The sequence below is a fragment of the Fundulus heteroclitus genome, chromosome 7 (assembly GCF_011125445.2).
Source record: "Fundulus heteroclitus isolate FHET01 chromosome 7, MU-UCD_Fhet_4.1, whole genome shotgun sequence".
Lineage (NCBI taxonomy): Eukaryota > Metazoa > Chordata > Actinopteri > Cyprinodontiformes > Fundulidae > Fundulus > Fundulus heteroclitus.
This window is the reverse complement of record NC_046367.1, coordinates 3,970,976-3,995,244: the sequence shown is the minus strand read 5'-3', so window position 1 is coordinate 3,995,244 and position 24,269 is coordinate 3,970,976. Positions and strand designations below refer to the sequence as shown.

The window sequence follows — 24,269 nt, the reverse complement described above, 5'->3', positions numbered from 1 at the left end:
GCCAATACATTCATTGGTCATCACCGTTGTAACTTTGAACCAAGGAAAGGAAAAGGAAAGAAAAATGTAAAGGAAGAAGACAGTGGTTCATAGCTTAGTCGGCTTGTGGCCTTTGAGGGGCTGGTGCTACGAACCAAGGAGACAAAGGTCAAACGTGAGGGCGTCAATCCTGGTTTGCCACTATTTAATCTGCCTGTATGCTGTGTACGCCATCACGGTGGGGATGAACCATTCACATACAAGGAGAACCACATGTTTTATGAAAATTTTATTCAGATTCGGAAGAGATCGGCAACACACAAATAAACAAACACTGTTTCTGTTAGGATAATAGTGCCCGTATTTATTATCCCCGACAGAATACAATAACACAAAACAGCAAGCACTTCTTGAACACTATTTCTGCTAGGACAACTATGTCCTTCATTATCCCCACAGAATATAGCAAAGTAGCAAGCATTAACAAACACTATTCCTGCTAGGATAACTATGTCCTTCATTATCCCCACAGAATATAGCAACACAAACAAGCATGCACTTTGCACACGCAAAGTAGCAAGCACTTAAAGCATCATTGCTTTCAGACAAGCATGATGTTCCATCCCTTTCCCTGGCACAGAACTGGGAAGCCGGTGTTGAGAAAATATCTTAGGCAGTAAGGTATGTCTCCCCCCTGTTGCTGGGTAGGATAACACATGAAGTTTTATTGCTGGAGGGGGTGGGTCAGAAACAGAGTTCTTTTGTTCGAAACAGATTCCCCCTCCTCCTAAAAAACCATTGGAGGGTCTCACCCTTAAAAAGATGTGTTCAGACTTGTGAAAGTTAGACAGACTTCTGCATCACCATGAGGGCACCATATAATTAACACTATAAATGGTAATGTAATACTCTGTCTCCATATTTAATTTCTAATAAATTAAATATGCATATTACAATGTTTACCTCTGATCAATGTTTTCTCATTTATTGTCAGATCTTAAACCGGGGTAAAAATGGGCATTCAGTAGCGAAGCAGGATTAGGCCAGTACAACTGAATTAACAATATGGTGAGCCGTGACCCGGATTTGACAGTAAGTGGAGGAACTTTTAAATTTGGGCGTGAAGGAGTAGTCATTTACAGCAAAACAGGGTCGACTCGAAAAAAAGTAAGGAGATTTTGATTCTCCTATTGGCTAAAGATTATATGTAGGCTAAATCAAGTGTTGCTGTAAATGAGAAGCTTTCTTCTCAAAATATCAGAGGTTAAACAGAGCAATTAATATGAGAGGATTGAATGGAATTTATGTTGAAACCGAGAAAAGATTGAATGGGATTTATGTGTATGTCTACGTCAAAATACGTAAAATAAGATAGAAACGATAAGATACAGAAAACATACAGTCGAGAAACTTAAATGGTGAGACTGTAGGAAAATATAAATAAAAGACCATAAAAAATATAAAATACAAAGAATAAAAATAGTTCCAGGGTTTAGCCAGACTGACAAACTGGTGATCTTAGTGCTGAGATGGAGCACGACCTCTAGAATTTGGGACTTGATTTGGGAAACGTAAGTAAAGAAAAGAGATTAATTAAAGGGGCCCCAGTGGGACAATTGGATTGTTCTCTAGCGTCAGAACTGAGTTCTGATGCTCGACGGTTAGACAAGGTGATTTTAAAAAGAATGTTCCATCGACTCACGGAAAGGTCTTAGTGAAGTCCTTCTGTGTGCGCATGCTGTCTGTCTGTCATGGGATCCATGCTGTGTGGAAAGAGTAAGAGAGACTGGTGGGGCCTGCGGCTCTGCAGAGTGTGGGTGTCTCTGTGTGTGTTTCTGCTGGGGTGTGTGTGTGTCTTCATGATAGTGTGAATTCCCCCATGTGCGTGGGACTCAAAATAAGAGAAGTGACTGTGGAGCAGATTACATTTGGTTAAGTTACAAGTGTTCAATCTGGCTAAGATATGGATAAAAGGTAAGGAGAAATTAGAAATAAATGGAAAAAAGGTCGATGCTTTAATGATGTTTGTTGAAGTGCAGGAGAAGTTTGAACGGAGAAAAGTGATTTGAGGTGCTACCAGCAGCTAATGGGTGAGTTACATTCGAGAGAGCACGGCTGGCTGAATCTTGGTGAGTTTTTGAGAAAATTTTATTTTAAACTGTAGTCTAAAAGTTAGAAACAGGTTGGAAGTTTGGAAAAGTTGTTGGAAATTTGGGAGAACATTAAACATTTGTTTGAGGCATTAAAAAATTGGGAACAAACAAAAAAGGGAAGATATTGTAAGAACATAATTTTCATTAGTGTCATCTATTGCAAAATAGCATATTAAAATGCCTAAATGAGCTTTTATGCTTTTATAAATAAAATATAATTTAGGAATAAATCGTGATTAAAATGTTTTTATTGTTTGATAGCTCTAGTTATAATACATATATATGAATATGATACACCAAACTTAAATCTAGCTGATTAACAGAGAGCAGGAAATAGCACACTATCAGCTTCTGCTCATTGCAGGTCTGGGAGAAAACACGAGTGAGCAAAACTAAAAGTTAAAAGTTAAGGTTAAAATGACGCCTAATTGTGTTGGCAAAAAGGAAATTGCTGCTGATTTGTTAGATTTTGTTAACCCTGCATTTAGTCATGTGTCAGTTTTAAAGTTATCCTTAAATGAAGCAGCTAATATTGAGGTATCTATGACAAATGTTAATGGCTTGCATAATTTTATTATAGATACTGATATTGCAGAGCGACAGAAATTAGTAGAAACAGAAAATGTTACGGGATAATTACAGGACGATCCCCAAAGTATTCATTATATGTAACCACATTCTCATAGTCCTACAAAATGTAGATGCCCTTGTTACAAAGTAACTTAGGGGCCGAGGAATCTTTTCTTTGTTCCTTTGGTGATATGCAATTTCTGGTGAATAAACTTTTCAACATCGTTGCTGGTGATCGATCGTGGCTTGCTGAATTTTCATAGTTCTAAACAAAGGCACAAAACAGATTTTAGAGCCATTTTAGGATGTAACTTTAGTGTGTTTTTTTTATAATTTCTTCCTTGGTAGATGTAAGTACGCAGCATTTTCTTTTATACACTTCGCCAGAGCTTCCTCAGTTTGACTGGGATTCACAACATCTACCGGAAAAAAATCAGTAGGATGGATCAAACACACAGGTGTGGATCCTAAAACAAATCAGTCCAATTTCGATGAATTATTTAGAGAAATAATGTTAAAAAGCGTGTCCTCTTCAGTATCTCAGCTGATGAATTTAAATCTTGAAACACCCGCTGGGACAATATTTGATACACCATTTGCCTATGGCTCAAAAGGAGGGGAGAAAGACAACGATTGTGTTTGTTAATTACTAAAAGAAACAACGCAGAGAGGGAGTAACAGTAAGCAGCAGATTGCACCAAGCAATGTCTCTAATTTAATTCAAGGCGGGGGTGCTACCTCCTCCTGTCTTTTTTTTTTTTTTCGTCCTTCAGTTAATTGCAGGTCTGTTGGTGCGGAAGCATGGACGCAGATGACAAATATAGGGATCAGTGCCGATTTGGGGTTGGAACAATGCGACTGAGCGTTTAGAGCTGATATGTGTATCTGTGGAGCACCCATCGACATCTGCTACAGCTGCTCACGCTGGGCCCCGGGCAAGAGGCTGTTTCACACCAACGGCAAGTCAGCCTGGCATCGAGTCACCGAATCCTGGCATGACCTCACCTCCAGAAGATCAGTACCCCAGCAACGGGATGACGCTCCCATGAACAATGTTTACGCACCCTGGAAGAGTGGCCAACGCCCATGAACAGTGCAGAGCCCAAGCTGTCAAGGGAAATGACTGTATGAACTTTCTGCATACATTGGAGCTGCATATTTCATGAGATTCTGAGTCGTGGACTGAGCTCACTGAGGTGCTTCGTAGAAACATTACAGTGGTTTGCCGTTCCAGCACATGGGGGAAGAGATGCAGACTTCCACACATGGAAGCTTTGAGTGCGAAGTCTAAACTCCAATCTCCTTTCAGCCTGATCTGCCGAAAATGTCAATCTGGGCCTATGTCAGGAACCACACAGACTGGTAACAAAAATCTTTAAGGTAAAACACAGATAGTTATTTCTAGCCATATACTGCAGAACACATTTAATGGCCTGTGTTCTCATATTTTCTTTTTTTCTCTCCATCTTTGAGCTCCTAGACAAATGGATCAGGAGATGGTTATACATTTCTTAAGGCAACCATTGAACATATACCAGCGCACAGGTTTGCGGTTTTGAAAATATACTAATGTCTATTCAGTTTTCTGTTATGTAACTGATCATAATTGCAAAGCATGAGCTGTGCTTGCCAGTACAATGATAAGAAGAAGATCCACTGGGGTGTGTATGTTTTTACGTGATTCATTCACATTTGGGTTTCTGTGAGTTGTCTCTCTGGTTAACAACTGCATGCCATAAAATTACAAAATGGGAGTTGCTATCAGTTTCACCTTCTTGGGGTGACAGGTTTATTATACGAGGCATCTCTCTAGCATGCACAGATGTGCCCTGAGTTAGACATTCTGTTTTTAAACAACATAGGTTTGACAAATTTGTTAGATTATTTCTTATTAGCTGAAAAGTATTGAGATTTTTCTATTTTACATATAACAGTTGTCAGCTACGATACACCAGACGATCACCAGGATTTGTTATATTACCAGGTGTTTTAATCAGGTTATAAACCATATTTTATATGTCCTTTGCCCAGCAACACCATTCTGCTTTTGTTTGATTTGAATTCAGAATATAAGGCAGTGTTTTTCCTACTTCAAGAAAGATAAGTCTTTGCAGTTAAGTTTTTGTAACAAAATATTTTTTGTTCCAAGGAGGGAAAGTAGGATAAAATAGAAAAAAAAATAGACAAAATAGAAAAACAGAGGGTAACTTCATGCATATCAAAGCTACTTCTATTAAAGGCCCTGTTAAAAGTAGTAGTTTAAAAATGGTTGTTGTGTCATGCAGGATAGGTAAGGATTGAAAGCTGCATATATTGTGTTGGAGTTAATTTGTAACAAGTTGATAGAAAGATAAGTGAGTAGTATGGGGGTTCACTATGTGTTGGAAAAACAGTGCATGCCAAATAATCCTAAAGGGTGGATGCAGGAATTTTTGACATGAGCATCATAACTATTTAAGGTAAACAGTGAGAGGAATTCATTGCAGGTGGAATAAAGGTGCTGTAAAATGTCCGGATGGAGGTTTGCGTTTTCTCTAGGATTAAAACAGGAACTTTTTCTGAACCACACAGAGTAGGACCTCTAAGGTTGGGTAGAGGTTACAGAGTTTAATAGACTGGTGACATACAGCCTGCTGAGAATTTTTGTGTGAAGTGGTGCAATGTATGGTACTTTTTTTAATCCAAAGAAGATGCTGACATTCTTACAGGAAAATGTACTTTGATTTCAGAACTCAATTAACTACTTTTTGATTCTACAGACATGGAGGTCCCAATTAGAGGTCTAAAGTATTTGTGTGTGCGTGTGTGGGTTCTTTTGCAGAACGACCTGAGGCCCGTGAGGACGAGAGGACAGAGAAATTGTAATAAAATGTCTCATTAAATATTATATTTCTGAAATAGGTTTCCCGATAAGATAAAGATGGAACAGTGGAAGGTGGTATGTATTGGGATTCATAAAAACAATTGGCAAACAATCTGTGCACAGACTAAATTGACATGGGGTAAAAAGCTTTGATGTTTGTTTCTTGTTGGAGTGTTCAGCAGTTACTGGACAGAGTTTTTCGGGGATTCGGAATTCACAGGTAGCACACGAAAATTTGATATCTAAAGATTGTCATGTAAGTTTCAGGTTGTATTGGAGCCATAACACTAGGTGAGTCCAGGAATGTGAAGGAAGGTCCACCACCCCTGACCTCGAATGAGGAGTGCACGCTAAGGTCATTGAAAGACAGATGTGGAGGCCACAGGTCAGGAGGCCCATGAGATTCCAGACCCATGCCACCAGAGGGTTCAAGGAAACATCTCTGGAGCAACTTGAGGCGCCAATAGCCACTCACGGATGAGGCTGCTGGATTTTTATTTTGTTTTCGTTTTTATTCTTAATAAAAGATTAATATACAGCTGTGTGGATATCGCGGTTGGGACAAATGACTTTGTAAACCATTATCTTTAAGGGCGAGAAGAATACCTCTCTGAGACACAAGACAACATCATGACAACAATTGAATACATTGTGTAAAAAAAGAGAATTTTGTAATCACTGCATTTGTCTTATAAGTTCCATATTCCTAAGATGTTAAATACTAGTACTGTTAGAATCTTGGTTATGCATTGCATTATAATTTGGTCTTTATTCTGTGGTTTGATCAGAGTGTAGTACTTTCACAGGTTATGTTACTTTCTAAAAAGAGATCTTGTTAATCTAGTTTAAGACTCCTAGAGTCGTATGTAGCTCGTATCACAGTTTCTTGATAGTTGCAAGGTTATTATAGGCTTACACCTACTGGATAAAGGTGCTTACTTTTATTGGTTCTAGTATGCTTAAGATTCAGGTAGGTTCAGTAGCGTATTAGTTTATACTTGGGTTATCTTACTTTTAAGTAGTAAATTATGAAGGTAGATTGGTTTCTTTATTATTCAATCAAAAAAAGGTTGGTTCAATCAAAAAATATATTTTCAATTAAAAGAACCTTCACTTCAATGAAAAAAAAACTTTTCAAAGAAAAAAAGTATTTGAATCCAAAAATATATTTGAGACTCAAAAAATACATTTGAACATTGCTTTTCTTTGATTGAAAATGTTTTCTTTGATAGAAGTCCGTTTTTTGTTTGTTTGAAGCAACCTGTTTTATTGAAGTAACATTGTTTTTTGATTGGACCGTATAATGGGTAGGAGATGTGTGTCTTTATTTTTCAATCAAAAAAGAAGTTGTTTCAAATAAACAAACAAGGGAATTAATAAAAAAGTCACTTCGATGAAAAAAAAAACGTTTTCAATCATAGAAAATAGTTTTTGAATGCAAATACAATATTTGCAACGCCAGAAATTGCATTTGAACACTTTTTTTTAATTGAAAATGTTTTCTTTGATTGAAGTAATCTTTTTTGTGTTTGGGGTATACATGGGCAGGACATTTTTGCAGTAGTGTTTAGAGGATCAGGGTCGAACTAAAATTAACTGACTTAACACATCCGCTTTAGTAAAACAAAAGTTAAACCCTATCAAACCTGGAACCATATCGAATTGCAAATTCAAGGTTGGAGTTAAATGCTTCGCTGTCTTTCAGATGGACTGTGGGAAATGTGATTGTGGTGCTGCATGCACTCACAACAGGGTAGCACACTGTGTGCTTTGGCATGCAATCAAGACAAGTGTGATCAAAAAGAACTTTGATTTTAAAAGTCTCCCTTTCTGAAACCAGGAGGTGTCTGTGAGCCTGCCCCGTCAGCCACTGCATCACTCGAGGAAGTGTAACGTTCCTGGCACTGGGGCTGCTAATTGCTGTCACCTGTTCCGGCTCCACCCCACCAGTATAAAGGTTCCGTCCCTCTCAGCCTCCAGTGCCAGAACGTCTCGAGCCATTTCGGTGAGAACTTCCAGCCATTCTAGTAACCTGTCTGTCCATCTGAAGCCCGACCTGTTTTTGCCCTGTTTTTGAGCCAGCTCTGCCCCTCTTGGATTTTCCTGCCCGCCTGAGTTCTGCCTGTCAGCCTCTGGATCTCGGACTGCCCACCCGTGTTCTGACCAAAACGAGCCTGTGAGTACCGGAGATTGCCTGTCCCTTAAACTGTCTCTTTTTCTGGATTCTCACCCGGACCTGGAACCTCCTTTTGAATTCACCCTCGGAAACCTCTGCCTGTTCTATTGACCTCCCACTATCGGACCCGGACTGCTCTAGGACAAACGGCCTTGGATTATCCCGCACGGACTCTGCTGGTCTCAGGGACCAGAAGTAGCCCTGACAAGCCGGCCCTCAACCAGGTTAGTGATCAAGCTTCAAGTCTACAGTTCTGTCTGGCTCTGCAGATCACTAACCTGTCGTCTCACCCTCAGGAGCTGCCAGCCGGTGAACGTGAGCCGCACGCAGCAAGGGCCGTGCAAACCTTTCCTTTTAATAAAACATCAAAGCGTCACTGACCTGTTTTCGGGTTGTCTTTTGGGTCCATCCAAATTCATAACAGTATGTTCTGGCCAACGGTAATATGGATCCTTCACCCGAGGCTCAGTGGCGCGCGGGAGTGGAGAAATCAATTTCAGAATTAGAAACCGGTGTTTCGGAGATCCTCAGTCATCTCCACAACCCGACCAATCCGTCGCCCCCACTTCCGCAAACAGCTCCTCCGAGCTGCCCGTCACTTCCGGTTATGTCGTCTTTTCCTGAGCCGCGTCTCACCCCGCCAGGCTCTTTTAGAGGTGATCCAGAACAATGCCGGGCATTTTTGACACAGTGTGAAATTCACTTCGAGCTGCAACCATCCTCCTTTCCTTCTGAACGGTCTAAGGTGGCCTATGTAATTTCCCTGTTGATTGGTAAAGCCAGATTGTGGGGGACCTCCGAGTGGCAAAATGATTCACGTATTTGCCACTCGTATCATGACTTCTCTAGAGAACTGACTAGAGTTTTCAGTCCCGTGCTGCCTTGCAGGGAGTCCTCAAGGGGGCTCCTATCCTTGAGACAGGGGGACAGGTCTGTTTCTGACTACATTATCGATTTTCATTTGCTGGCAGCAGAGAGTTTATGGAATGAGTTTGCCCTCATGGATGTTTTTATTCATGGTCTTAATGACAAGATAAAGGATGAACTCGCCACCCGGGAGTATCCCAAATCTTTAAAACAGCTCGAGGAGCTGGTCACGCGGGTGGATCTCCGTCTCTTGGAGCGACGGAGGGAGCGTCGCTCAATCTCCACTACTCACCCTCGTCTTTCTGCTGCTTCCTCTGTTTCATCACCTGCTCCTCCTAAACTACCTGAACCGGAACCAATGCAGCTTGGAAAGGCGGGGTTGTCTAAGGAGGAGCACCAGCGCAGGCAACAGCTGGGCCTCTGCCTCTACTGTGGAGGAGCGGGCCACCGAGCCCGGTCTTGTCCGGTAAAAGATCAAGCTCAGTAGGGGGTCCCTACTGAGCTACACCAGACTCTCTGTCCCCTCCGACCGGTTACTTCCGGCCACGCTAACTACTCCTAAGTCCCACACGGTCTCCGTTTTAATCGACTCAGGAGCGGACACTGAGTTCATGGATGAGGCGTTGGCCAGGAGATTGAACATCCCTCTTCTTCATGGTTCCTCCCCCCGCAGTGTGCTTGCCCTGGACGGCCACGAACTGAACCACTCTCGCCTCATCTCAGAACCTGTGGAACTGACTATGGGGGGGTAATCATAGAGAAAAGCTGGTTTTTATGATTATTGACTCCCCGCAGGTCCCAGTTATTTTGGGCGCGACATGGCTCAGAAAACACAATCCTCAGATTGACTGGCGGCGGGTGGAAGTTACGGGCTGGGCGGGCTCCTGTTCTGAATCGTGTCTGCTCTCTGCTCAGCCACCTAATTCTTCTGAGGGTAAGGATGTTGATTACTACCCTGATTTATCCAAAGTTCCTTCCTGCTACCATGATCTGAAGGAGGTTTTTAACAAGGCCAAGGCCACGAGCCTCCCTCCTCATTGTCCCTTTGACTGCGCAATCGACTTATTACCCGGAACCGTCCCACCCAGAGGTCGTCTTTACTCATTATCACCACCCGAGTCCCAAGCCATGCAGGACTACATAAATGACTCCCTAAGAGCCGGCATCATTCGCCCCTCCTAATCTCCTGCGGGGGCGGGGGGTTTTTTTGTTGGAAAAAAGGACGGCTCCCTTCGTCCTTGCATTGATTATAGGGGTCTCAATAGCATTTCGGTTAAGAACCGATACCCTATCCCATTAATGAACACCGCGTTTGACCAGGTCCAAGCAGCAAAGGTGTTCACTAAGCTGGACCTACGCAATGCCTATCATTTGGTCCGCATTAAGGAAGGAGATGAGTGGAAGACCGCTTTTAACACACCAACCGGCCATTATGAATATCTGGTGATGCCCTTTGGCCTAACCAATGCCCCAGCGGTTTTCCAGAACTTAGTTAATGATGTTCTCCGGGATATGATTGGCCGCTTCGTTTTTGTTTACTTGGATGATATCCTCATTTACTCTGAAAACCTAACTCTTCATAAACAGCATGTCCGCTCAGTTCTTCTCTGGCTCCTCCAGAACCAGCTTTATGTAAAAGCTGAAAAGTGTGAGTTTCATTCATCATCAACCTCCTTCCTTGGCTTTATTCTATCCCCTGGTCAGATTTACATGGACCCAGCCAAGGTCCGGGCCGTCACTGAGTGGCCCACTCCTGTAAATCATAAGCAGGTTCCTGGGGTTCGCTAATTTCTACAGGAGGTTCATTCTAAACTTCAGCCAGGTCGCTTCCCCACTTCATGCACTCACGTCAAGTAAGACATGGTTTGCTTGGAACGAGCAGGCTGACCAGGCCTTCAAGCGCCTAAAGAGTCTCTTCACCTCTGCCCCTATTCTCGTTTCTCCCGATCCAGAGAGGCAGTTTATAGTGGAGGTGGATGCTTCTAGCTCTGGGGTTGGAGCGGTCCTCAGCCAAGAGTCCACTGACGGCCGTATTCATCCCTGTGCCTTTTTTCCCTGAAGGCTGTCTAAGGCTGAGCAGAATTATGATGTGGGCAATCGTGAACTTTTGGCCGTTAAGTTAGCTCTCGAGGAGTTGAGGCACTGGCTCGAGGGTTCCAAGCTCCCGTTTTTGGTCTGGACTGACCACCGCAATCTAGAGTACTTAAAGACTGCCAAGAGGCTCAACCCTAGACAGGCCAGGTGGGCGTTGTTTTTTGGCCGTTTTGATTTCACCCTCTCCTACAGGCCCGGATCCAAGAATGGCAAGCCCGATGCTCTGTCCAGGGTGTTCGAGACTTCTGAAGAGGACCTCGACCAAGAACGGGGGTTCATCTTGCCCGACACAGTAAGGTGTGCTGTCTCCCGCCTCGGGCTTGAGAGAGAGGTAAGGGAGTCTCTTGGGTCTGCTCAGGTACCCAAGGCCTGCCCCAAGGACAGACTTTTTGTTCCCCATCACCTCAGGCCTAAAGTCGTCGACTTCTGCCACAGCTCTCGCTTATATGGGCATCCCGGCATCAGTAAGACCCTTAGGCTCATTCGCTCCCAGTTTTGGTGGCCCTCCTTAACCACGGACGTCAGTCAGTTTGTCTCCACCTGCTCTCCCTGCAACCAGGCTAAGGCTTCCTGTCGTCCCCCTGCAGGTCTGCTCCGTCCCCTGCCTGTTCCTTCCCGGCCTTGGTCCAGCTTTTCGATGGACTTTGTTACTGGCCTCCTGCCCTCTGACGGCTACACGGTTATCCTCACTATTTTAGACCGCTTTTCAAAAATGGTCCATTTGGTTCGGTTCCTTTATCTAAGCTCCCCTCAGCCAAGGAGATGGGGTTGATCCTAGCCAAGGAGGTGTTCAGACTGCATGGTCTGCCCTCCGATATTGTTTCAGACAGGGGTCCACAATTTGTGGCCCGTTATTGGCAGGAGTTCTGCGCCATGCTTGGCATCTCTGTAAACCTCTCCTCCGGCTTCCACCCTAAAACGGATGGCCAATCAGAGAGAATGAATCAGGAGGTTGAGACTAAGATTCGCCTCTTCTGTCAATCTGATCCCTCTAAGTGGGCTCGAGATTTACCCTGGGTGGAGCACGCCATTAATACCACACCCTACTGCTCCACTGGTCTTTCCCCATTCTACGTGGTTTATGGTTTCCAGCCGCCAGTGTTCGCCACTGAAGAGGTGAAGTCCAGGGTCCCGTCTGCCCGTCTCTCAGCCATAAGGTGCCAACGCGCCTGGAGGAAGGCCAAGAAGGCTATTCTCGCTGCCTCCAGTAATCAGGCCCGCGCAGCCAACCGTCGGCGGAGTCCTGCCCCACAGTACCAGGTTGGCGACAGGGTTTGGCTGTCCACCAGAGACCTTCCCCTGAAGGTTGACAGTAAAAAGCTGGCAACCCGGTATATCGGGCCTTTCACCATCACCAAATTGGTGAATCCTGTGGCGGTTCGCCTCCGTTTGCCTCCGGCCATGAAAGTCCATCCCACGTTTCATGTTTCCTGGGTCAAGCCGGTCAAGACCTCTAGCATGCTTCCCGCCCCCACGCCCCTACCTCCCACCCGGCTTGTTGATGGCTCTCCCGCCTTCACTGTTAAGAAGATCCTGAAGTCTCGTATATGGGGTCGGGGTACCCAGTAACTCATCGATTGGGAGGGTTACGGGCCTGAAGAACGCCAGTGGGTTCCCTCCCGCCACATTTTGGACAAGTCTCTTATTAAGGACTTCCACAGGGCCCATCCGGACCAGCCCAGGGCGCCTGGAATTCGCCCTTGAGGGGGGGGCTCTGTAACGTTCCTGGCACTGGGGCTGCTAATTGCTGTCACCTGTTCCGGCTCCACCCCAAGAGTATAAAGGTTCCGTCCCTCTCAGCCTCCAGTGCCAGAACGTCTCGAGCCATTTCGGTGAGAACTTCCAGCCATTCTAGTAACCTGTCTGTCCATCTGAAGCCCGACCTGTTTTTGCCCTGTTTTTGAGCCAGCTCTGCCCCTCTTGGATTTTCCTGCCCGCCTGAGTTCTGCCTGTCAGCCTCTGGATCTCGGACTGCCCACCCGTGTTCTGACCAAAACGAGCCTGTGAGTACCGGAGATTGCCTGTCCCTTAAACTGTCTCTTTTTCTGGATTCTCACCCGGACCTGGACCTGGAACCTCCTTTTGGATTCACCCTCGGAAACCTCTGCCTGTTCTATTGACCTCCCGCTATCAGACCCGGACTGCTCTAGGACAAACGGCCTTGGATTATCCCGCACGGACTCTGCCGGTCTCAGGGACCAGAAGTAGCCCTGACAAGCCCTCCCTCAACCAGGTTAGTGATCAAGCTTCAAGTCCACAGTTCTGTCTGGCTCTGCTGATCACTAACCTGTCATCTCACCCTCAGGAGCTGCCAGCCGGTGAACGTGAGCCGCAAGCAGCAAGGGCCGTGCAAACCTTTCCTTTTAATAAAACATCAAAGCGTCACTGACCTGTTTTCGGGTTGTCTTTTGGGTCCATCCAAATTCATAACAGGAAGAGAGAGAGGTGATCCATTGTCTTCTTCCTCAGTCTGACTGGCGTCACCATCTTTAGATATACATAGTCAAATGCAAGACAATTGTGAAAAACTTCAAAAATTCACTTTGAAATCACGTTTTTCTTTCAAAATAACTGAGTTGCATCAATGTTATCCATCAGAGAAATTACCAAACGCGAGGGGAGCTCCACTGGTAGAAGAAGCACATACCTATATGATAGTGACACTCCCTGTAGGTTGCTGTGTCTTTTTGCATCTGACCTTAAAGGGTTAGCTCAGGTTTTTTGACATGAAGTTGTATGATTTAATACCACAAGGCGCTGCTGCCTGTCAGCTGTTGCACTTTTTTTGTGGTTCAAGCCAATGTAGCATGTCTCACTATTAAACCAGTGATGATGAAATTCCATGTCACACAACACCAAAGCATTTCTTTATGAACCAGAATAATAAAATATATATATATATATATATTAGGGCTGGGCAAGTTAACGCGTTAATTTTGCGTTAATTCATTAGACTATTAACGGCGATATTTATTTTATCGCGCATTAACGCATGTTGCTCACATGCTTTCAGTCAGTGTCAGTTAGCACGCGCGCTGACTGCAGCGCGCTGTGTCACGGCAGCACTCTCCCGCTCCCCCACCCCTCTCATACATGGCTCAGCGGCGCCAGCCAATCAGCACGCAGGCTCAGCCTGGCCCGCCCACTCAGCTCTCACACAAACTTAACACACAAACAGCTGAGAGAGACCGCAGCAGCGGAAAAACACGAACAGGGGAAGTAGCACCGTTTTGCTTTATTTTAATACCGTAAATTAAATCAAGCTGTATGTTTTGTAAAAAGCCGGTTAATTTCAGTGGAAACACAACATATTTATCTAAGCACGTGAAAAAACATGAAAACGTCGAGCCACAGAAACGGAGAGAGGAGACGAAACTTCTGTCATTGCCCCGACAGACCCACAGAATTCTCTGACTGAGGCGTTTCAGTCCTCCATGGAACATCCAGGTAGATCAGTGTTCATCTTCAGCAGCACTTCATGTTAACTTTCAAAGTAGATATTATCTATCATATGTTACTGGAGCCCACACAAAACATGTAATTAAGACCTTGAAAGAACCCAGTACATATATTAAAAAGTGTTATTTAAGATAAGATAACATTAGCTAATCCTTTTTTTATCCCACGACGGGGAAATTTATAGGATTAAAGCAACAGGCAGGTGCACACAACACAGACAAAATTACATAAGGATTGAAATATATAAGAGGTGGATTAGCGAAAAAACACTGAACATAACATTATTGTTATTATTATTATTATTATTATTATTTAATTGTAATAATAAAATAAAAACCACAAAACCCAAAAGGTCAACAGTTTCATGATACATCAAGCTTAGGGACTGGCTAATATACAGCAGGTCAAAAAAGGCCGTATTTTGGCTGCAGTGCTTGCTGTTCTCTAAGAAGAAAAGATCAACTAGTGCACTAAATTCAATAGATGGGTTGAAAATATCCAGTATAAAATAAGGGCTACAAATGTTACAACACTTTTGTACATATGGCAGCAGAACATTAAAATAAAAGTGCTCTTTACACTACTTTTGAATTCATTCTTGGAGTTTGCGCATACAATGCGATTAATCATGATTAATCGGGCAAATTATGCGATTAATCGCGATTAAAAATTTTAATCGTTGCCCAGCCCTAATATATATATATATATATATATATATATATATATATATATATATATATATATATATATATATATATATATATATACATAGATAGATAGATAGATAGACAGACATTTTCATCTTCGGTGCATGTCCACTATGACAGTCATCTTCAAAAGAGAAGATCTAGAAATCACAATGTAGGATTTTTTTTTAATTATTTGCCAATTGGCAAAAATTCTGTCTTGTTAGTCTGCTCTAAAAAGTCCACACCCCCACTCCACCTATTATTTTAAATTAGACGTACCTGTTTTGAGATGGTTAGCTGCATTAACACACATGTCCACCCCACACAGTCAGTGAGACTCCAACTACTAACATAGGTAACACCAAAGAGCTGTCCAAAGACACCAGAGACTAAATAGTAGACCTCCACAAGGCTGTAAAGGGCTACGGGGCAGTTGCCAAGCAACTTGGTGAAAAAGGTTCAACTGTTGGAGCAATTATTAGAAAATGGAAGAAGCTAAACATGACTGTCTATATCCCTCAGACTGGGGCTCCATGCAAGAGCTCACCTGGTGGCCTAACAAATATCCTAAGAAAGGTGAGGTGCCCAGAGCTACAGGGGAGTAGCTGGTCAATGACCTGAAGAGAGCCAGCATCACTGGGTTACTGTGGGTAATACACTAAAACATCATAGTTTAAAATCATGCATGGCACGGAAGGTTATCCTTGCTTAAATCAGCACATGTCCAGGACCGTTCTAAGTTTGACCATGACCATTTGAATAATCCAAAGGAGTCATGGGAAAAAGTTGTGTGGTCAAATGAGACCAAAATAGAACTTTTTGGTATTTATTCCTCTCGTCGTGTTTGGAGGAAGAAGAAAGCTGAGTACCATCCAAAAAACACAGACCCTCCTGTGAAGCATGGGGGTGGAAGCATCATGCTTTGGATGTTTTTCTGCACATGGGACATAACGACTGCACCATATTAAGGAAATTATGACCAGGGCATATATATTGCAAGAATTTGGAGAACAACCTCCTTCCCTAAGAGCACTGAAGATGGGTCGTGAATGGGTCTTCCAACATGACAATGACCCGAAGCTCACAGTCAGGATAACCAAGGAGTGGCTCCGTAAGAACAATATCAAGGTTCTGGAGTGTCCCAGTCTTAAGACCTAAACCCAATAGAAAATCTTTGGAGGGAGCTGTAGGGAGCCGTGTTTCCCAGCAGCAGTCCAGAAACTTGGCTGATCTAGAGAAGGTCTGTGTGGAGGAATGGGCCAAAATCCCTGCTGCAGTGTGTGCAGACCTGGTCAAAAACTACAGGAATCGTTTGACCTCTGTAATTGCCAACAATGGCTACTGTACCATTTATTAACATTGTTTTTTACAGGTATTCAAATACTTGCTGCAGTAACATGCAAAGAAATTATAAAAGAAAATCATAAATAGTGATTTCATTATGTTTTTTTGTCTCTCACACTGCATATGCACCCCAGATAAAACTGTCAGAAAATGTCTCCATGGTTTGTATGTGGGAGAACTTGAAGAAGTGCAGGGTATTCAAATTCTGTTGGTTTTGCAGGTGATGCTGATTCACAATGTAGGGAAAAGGGCTGCACGATTATAATCACAATAATAATCACAATTATTTTTATAAATATTCTAATCACGATTATTGATGTCTGAAAAAACATATTTTTCTAGGTACAAGCTCCTCGGTCAACATGATTTGCTCTCTCTAAACTTGCTACCACTGTAGGGTAGACTGGAGGGTGTGCACTTTTGTTAATTTGGCTCAGCAGATGCCATGCTGCATTCGCCCCATTATGGTTGGAAGACTATTGGTTGAGAACGTGTGATGCAGGAACTGCAGAGTTCACATTTTCATTGTAAATATTGTTAAGGATCAAGTTAATTTAAGTGTGACCACCAATATTATGATCACAATTAAAATACGATTAATTGTGCGGCCATAGTGGGGAATAGATCAGAGTCGCTATGAATGTGAGGGATCACGTTCATCCAGTTTGTTCGCGCTTTTGTTTTTTACGCACATTTGTGGCACAGATCAAAGGGAATTAGAATTTCAAAAACTAAGCAGAATCTCGACCGGCCTTAACCAAAACGTTTTTGAGACCCCACCAGTATGAGACCGAACCCAAGACAGAGACATCACATTCCGAGGGAGAGGCCTGGAAAAAACTGCCTGGAGACCTCAATCCATGCTGGACACTAGCTGGGAGCTATTTTTTAACAATGAAAATTAGACAAGTCTCCAGTTGGGGCCAGGTCACTGTTGATGCACTAATGCTGTAGGTAAGGAAGTCATACAGCTTTATGTCAAAAAATTCAAACTATCCTTTCAAACCAGCTGCTGCAGACACAGTACCTCTGCTATTTACATGTAAAAATATAATGCCAATACGAGAAGGAAATCTTGAAACAAGTCCAGTATCCGTGCCTCTGTCTTGTGTTTTAGAGATCCAGTATCACTCATCACTGCAGCCAGGCTGGAGATGATGTAATTTGAATCAACCTTGAAACAATAAAGTACATTGGGCTGATTCATTTGGATTGCATCTTATAAGTAAAGACAGACAAAATCATATCCAAAACAAAATATGTTTAGCACAGAAACCAGTATGAGATGTGATATTTAAATTGGAATCTAATCCTAAAATGTCACACGTAGTTTAGCTGTCACTTGTCGTTAGATAACGAGTAAAATAGTGGGTTGATGAAATAATGAACCACTTTAAACTCCACAGTAGAGTCATTATAGGTCGCAACTAATAAAAATTTAAACAAAATCCCACTCCATTATTTGTCAAATAAGGGGGACTGAAATTACTTTATTTAAACACAAGGCAACACAGAAAGCCAGCTCAAAGCGAGGGGTGTGAGACCTACAGGTTTTGGACTTTCATGTTTCTATTCTGCCCTGCGCCAGACTGGCGACCTGTCCAGGGTGTACCCTGCCTCTCGCCCAGTGAATGCTGGAGATAGGCACCAGCAACCCCTGTGATCCCATGAGGGATTAAGCGTGTCAGAAAATGGATGGATGGATGTTTCTATTCTATAAATATAGGTGCTATATGCAGATTTTTATTTTACTACATAAAGCAATTCGAATCACTTTGTGCTTAAACTTTGCTATTTAAATAAAGTTCCCTTGCCTTATGCTCGTGAGCAAGACATAGTTTGAAAAGCATTCATGTGGCATACGTCTTTGCTTTATGAGCACCCATCTGTGTATTTTACCTTGTCATCATCCCCAATCACGAAAAGATTCCGACATTCCTTGGGTTTCCTTTGCATACCTGACAGCAGTTGGTAGAGTTTAAGGCCTTCACGCAGTTGTTGAAGCATTGGTATACGCTTCGTGGTGGCATGTAGCAAAACAGCTCTTAGAAAAACAAGATAGACATTGGACATTGACTTTAGTGCCTATTTTACAGCATAATTTTTTGAAAAAATTGCTGACTCCCGGTGTTTGGCATCAAACGTTTGTACGCAATGTTTAAGCACAGATTTGTATGTCGTACAATTTGTGAATGAGGCCCAGTGACCTTAACTCTTCATCTGTAGACCCAGGCTTGTTCGCTACACCTTGGTAAAAAATCCATGATCCAAAATCCATGATACATTTGGTGAGCTATGGAAAAAACAATGCATATACCTTACAATACTGTCTTGATGCTCCAATGTGATGGGGCCTGTGTATCCACAGTTGAGGATTTCCCCTGTGTACTGCGTCACATCAGTTGCATTTTCAATCTAAAAGCATTTTTTACAAACATAATTTCAAAAAAAAAAATTCACACAATACTTTCATAATAGAAAGGATATGTGCTTGAGACTTATTTGACTTAATGTGGACAACTCTGCATAATACACGTTTTCTTTTGTGATGTCCTTCAGTGTCCCAGTCACCAAAAACTGGTAACACCACTGTTGAAGAAAGCGTGGAGGCGGCCCACCTTGGCCTAGACTCACTGCAAATATTTCCCCAGCAACTCTGTATATAAGAGGGGGAAATAAAAATGTAATGTTATGCCAAAATTATGAATTGACCTACTTTCTCATTTGGGCCATTCCCATCAATATGTTTCCAAGAGAAAGGTTTTTGGTTGAAAATGCTGCCATGTGAGAATAATATTCCTCAAGCAACAGTTTGCCATCCAGGCCAACATCCTCTGTTTACCCCATTTATGAAGACTGAGGGAATATATTTTAAATATGAAAACAGATTTTTAAGTTAATTGTGATTAAATGATCAAGCCATCCCAAAGATCACATTGCTCAGACTAAAACCACCTTGTGAGGTTACATGGACCTTGACCTTTAACAGGGGCGTAGGAAAGTTTTAAAATGTGTGTGTGTGTGTGGTGGGGGGCAAATAAGATAGATAAGGTATTATAGCCAAATGGCGAGCGGAGCGAATCAAAAAATCTTTTGGGTCCATAGGCAAGGAAAAGTGAAATGTACCCCTACTTAACATGTTTAATGAGCATGCTGATTAAAGAAGCAATCAGTACATCTACATCTATATCAGCACTGTAGGCTTAAGAGTTATTTTTTCGAGGCACATCATTATCTTATCAACATTTAGGAGGTATTTACCAAACAAAGAACTACCCCAAGAGGCATAGGCAACCACAGGTCATTAAACTTAAGGTTGTGCATAAAATGTAAAAATGACCAGAAAGGCAAAATTATCAGCAGCATTGAAGAAACCTTTAATGTTTTGTGATATAAAAACTGAAGTACAGATAAATGGTCAGCAAAATGGTTAATACTGAACTACAGCAAACAGCAATATCAACATTCTTAAGGAGACAACCTGGTTAGTCAAATTTGCCAAAAAACCTAAGGCGACGGTCATTCGGCAAAAGCAAAGTTCTTTTTTCAAATCAAGTTCATCTGTGAAGTCTTTATGTGCATGCAGAATCAAACAATTATTAAGCCTGTCCAGCCGCATTGTTGAACGGAGATAGGTCTTGGTTCTTCTCAGTGTGGAGAAGCTGCGTTCTGACGTAGCTGTTGTGACAGGGGCGGTCAGACAGATCTTGATGAGTTTTTTCAACTTGGACACCATTGAAACTGCTACTGGATTGTCTGTCAATGACTGTCCCCTTGTAAATAAATATCCGTTTTCATGCCAAAATATTTTTTTAACCTCTTAAACAAAGATAGACGTGGTATTAAGCATTTAGATTTAAATTAATACTAATTTTAAATTTTACAGACATAAAAAGACAACAAATAAGCATTGAAGTACGGTTTATGGGTTGGGTTCTGCAATGTTATAAGATGAGTATAAAACTCATCTTTAGAACCAATCTCTGCTCAAAATGGTGATCTGCACCGCCTAATCTACTTCCAGCAGTTATCAGTTATTGCAACCGTAAACTGCTGACAATACAGGCAAAGCGGATCTTTCTGAGTTTACTCTGCTCCTGTCAGGATGAGCTGCAGCGCGTTATGAGGCGGAGGGATATTTCAGCGTCACTTAGTTTAGAGCCCAAACAATCGACTTCACTTTCAGAATCAAGCCCAAAAAAAAACTGCAACCAGCAACTCATGGAATTGACAAGCGACTATAGAAAAAAAATAAGACCAAAGTCGTATAAAATAAGTGGGCTTCACAACAGTGAGCACTCTTTCCAAGTTCGTCGTATCCCCTCACCGCTCTGATCGGGTAAACAAATGTTACGGCAAATTCTACATCATAAAAATATACCGAAAATCCTTGCTCTCATGTCATCTTGAAGACATTTTTCTTCCAAATGTTGGCTACAGACGACATGTTTTCTCTGTGGCCAGAAGCTCAATGGCAAATCCTCCCTCTTCATGGTGGTAATCCAGCAAAACAGCCCAAGGTGGACGATGAATCGGAAAGGTGAAAAAAAACTAATGTTTTTTCCACTTTTACCCAATGTATTGTTACATCCAACTGCAATGCACGTGAGCATTGTTGCTTCAACAATAGCTCTCGTGAATTTTAATGGTGAAGTCCTCTGGAAATCTGAAATAATTGTTGTTGATCGCAGCTGTGTACAACAGTTCCTACAGCTGCTAATGCGCGGCTAACTGCCATCGGCTCTCCGCTTATCCACGTCACAGGATGTGATGTCAGGCGGCCATTACTGCCCATATTTGGCCAGTAATGGCTGCTCCCATACACAGTGATCCAGACGACAATTTCTTATTAATTAACGCTAAATTCATTAAATAACCACGAACGTATTAGTTTTAGGTATAACTAATGATCCCCTGATTTTTCCTTGTTGACCGGACTTCCCCTTTAAAGTTACTAATATTTATTTCAGAGTAAAATGGTTTTGACATAACAAATGTGCAATCATTGATAATAAAAATAATATAACTTACTATGCTGGGAATCGGTGGGTTCTTGTAAAAATTCAGGTTATCCTAGGTCTTGGTTTGAATATTGTCTTCTTTGTCTTAATGGTTTTAAAGGAAGGGACTACTGCGCATGAGTAAAGAGGTCATTAAGTGGACAGACTCATAAAAGTTGGATACCGAGAAGATGCCCACACATGTTACTTTTTAACTAGGTCCCAGTAAACAGTACATCGTCATACAAGATGTAAACAATTTACACATATCAAGATTACTGAAGCTTAACCCATATTAAACAAAATAATAATAATGAATTTGAACATTAAAAAGATAATGAAATAACCAGTAGACTTCAAGTAATTAATAATTGAATTAAGGGAAAACAAATTAATAATAAGAATTCAATGACAGTAACACTATCAATTAATTAGGTAGCAAAATACTTCTTGTTGATATTTCTTATTGTTGTATTTATCAAAATAATGGAAAAAGTTAAAATGAAATTTTATCTCAAAAGTGTGTGTGTGTGTGTGTGTGTGTGTGTGTGTGTGTGGGGGGGGGGGGGGGTCAAAACATACCTTTTGCCCCCCCCTATTCCTACGCCACTGTTTAAATTCAAAAATCTTAGTTCAGAGTCCAACAGGACCATCTGGCCACATTTAATGAAATTCTGTCAAGCTGTTTGTCCTGAGATATCAAGTTACCAAGAATAGGATGTACTACAAACGTTTTTGCTTGTGTTGTAGGAACTCTCATTTTACATCACTTTGGATGAAAGCATCTGCTAAATGACATAGCAACATTTTATTATTAACATAGATTAAAACAAATGATGATGCCATCCAGCGATGGAAGCATGTATGTAGGATGTGCAAGGTCAAAATCTAAATTCATTTGCATGTACTCAAGTCCCTTTGGCATACCAATATCATGTACAGAAGGTGCACTTGTACACCAAGGTTACAGAATCAGAAGATAGGCTTCTAGCTGTAATAGGTAATTACAATGTACCCAAAGTCACAGTGTCAAAGTGTGTTGATGTAAGATATGTAGCAGTATCTTTTTAATGTAGTCTATTCTGCTACCAGTGAGTAGTTGGACACACAATAGTATACATAGTACACAAGTATACTATACACCATTGTGTAAACACATGTAAATAAGTAAAAACGTTAATATGAGAATATAAATAAAAGTGACAAACTTGAAATAGTTTTTGTCCAGGTCAGTGATTGAGTATTTTGGGATCTTCCCCTTCTCCCCTCCTCCAAAGAGTGGCATCTCTATCCCAGCAACCATCTCTGTGGACATAAACCAGAGAACAGCCTCAGTCACTGGGTTTTCATTGTTGATTTCCAAGTATTACACCCCTGTGACTTGCGGCTTACTACTTACCAGACAGGAACTCCTTTCTTAATGCCCCGGTGTCGATGCTAGCTTCCTCTATGAAGGTAATTTTTAATTTGTTTGCTGGGCCTCCAGTCTTCTGTCGCTGCCAAAGCTTTAGACCTCTCTCTAGCATGCTGTCCCTCGAGACACAGATGTCGAAGGTCTTCCCCCTCTCAATTTTTGAATCAACCCAACGCAGAACATCTTCACTGTTAAAATAAATTATTGCATCTTAAAAATTAATATATTTTGACAGATAAGTCAAACATTCAAGATCTGTTTTTTGTACCATGAGATGTCATCTATTGGATGTTGTGTTGGCTCTTGCAGATCATGGGGACTTTCAGGTCCATCATCTGGGATCCTTACAGGACTATAATTAATGAAAGTTCCAATGAATTCCATTTAATCACAGCCAACCAAAATATTTGATGTTATTATGTAACTTGACTTACCTTTCTCCACAGATACTAGCTTGGAACTCAATGTTATGGATTGGGTAGTATTTGTTACATATCGGGCATATTATCCTATTTTGCTAAATAGGAAAATGTACAGGCAGAATAAGTTCACGTTTTGATAGCAAACCCCTTCATCATAAATGGTAAATGCTCATTTATGGTTTCACTCAAAATCAGGAGTAATAAAAATATAAAACAATGTATTATTTTAGCATTAAATATTATTCTGTCCTACATAGAACCACACCTTGTTTGAAGATGGCACTACATCTGAAGTCGCAGGAATGGGAGAATCAAGCTCCTCATCTTCTTGCTGAAAATGCAGCCAAACAAGATAGATGTCAGATAACCTGATAGGCAGTTGTCAGTCATTTATTATTCAATACAAACCAAGAGTTGCCAATTTGCAACATAAATTTTTCTAAGCCAGGTTTTGTTATAGATATGGGTATTTTCACTCATATGTTTGTGGATGCTTATCAGGCAATCAGCTTTGATATATGTATTTAAATTCATGTTTAAAATAAATTTTTAAAATTTATGACTAAATTAATTTTCTCATCATGATTTATTGTATGCCGATAACAGATACAGATGATAACAATTGGAGAAAAAATAAACACCATATGGATTTTGGGATAGTTTTGATTCACTTCTGGATTGACACCATTTTTCAGGAATATTCAGGGAAAGTTTTGAAAAAGGTTCATTTGGGGGCACGGTGGCAACATCCATCTTTAACTTGCATTAAGTAGAAAAATGTGACAAGACAGGCATCTCACCTCTGAATCACAAAGAGTCGTCCGAGACGTCCCTTCACAATCACCTTGCACATGCAGGGCTAGCATTTGCAAAAGCATGACCATTTTGCACTGTGTCCGCAGTCTGCGGCTCCGGCCGAACAGAAAAGTCAGAGGCGGGCGCCGTGGTGGACGGCCCCGACGAGGCAGAGTCGAGCGGCTCGGAGTCCGCAATCTGTGGCTCTGGCCGAACAGATCAGTTGGAGGCGGTGCCAAGCTACAGGTCTCGGTGGAAACCGAGGCCAGAGGCGGGTCCTCCTGGACCTCCTCACGGGACTCGGGCTGAGGCAAAACGGCTCCCTCGGAGGCCTCGGGCTGAGGCAAAACGGCTCCCTCGGAGGCCTCGGGCTGAGGCAAAGCGGCTCCCTCGGAGGCCTCGGGCTGAGGCAAAGCGGCTCCCTCGGAGGCCTCGGGCTGAGGC

The 24,269-nt window shown here is 42.1% G+C and overlaps 1 protein-coding gene across 2 annotated transcripts; it reads right to left on the bottom strand.

The window, feature by feature from the left end:
• Positions 1–13,088: 13,088 nt before the first annotated feature.
• Positions 13,089–23,960, bottom strand: LOC118563586. 2 transcript variants are annotated; one of them, XM_036138678.1, is made up of 7 exons: positions 23,831–23,960; positions 23,296–23,361; positions 23,043–23,125; positions 22,877–22,960; positions 22,594–22,796; positions 22,403–22,499; positions 13,089–13,189 (listed from the first exon to the last, which is right to left on the bottom strand). In XM_036138678.1, the coding sequence occupies exons 1-7, from the start codon at positions 23,912–23,914 to the stop codon at positions 13,183–13,185; spliced, it is 624 nt and encodes a 207-aa protein (XP_035994571.1). In that variant the 5' UTR covers positions 23,915–23,960; the 3' UTR covers positions 13,089–13,182. The 2 variants fall into 2 exon arrangements, with proteins under 2 accessions (XP_035994571.1, XP_035994570.1); XM_036138677.1 differs by lacking the exon at positions 13,089–13,189 and having other exon boundaries at positions 21,813–22,499.
• Positions 23,961–24,269: the final 309 nt, after the last annotated feature.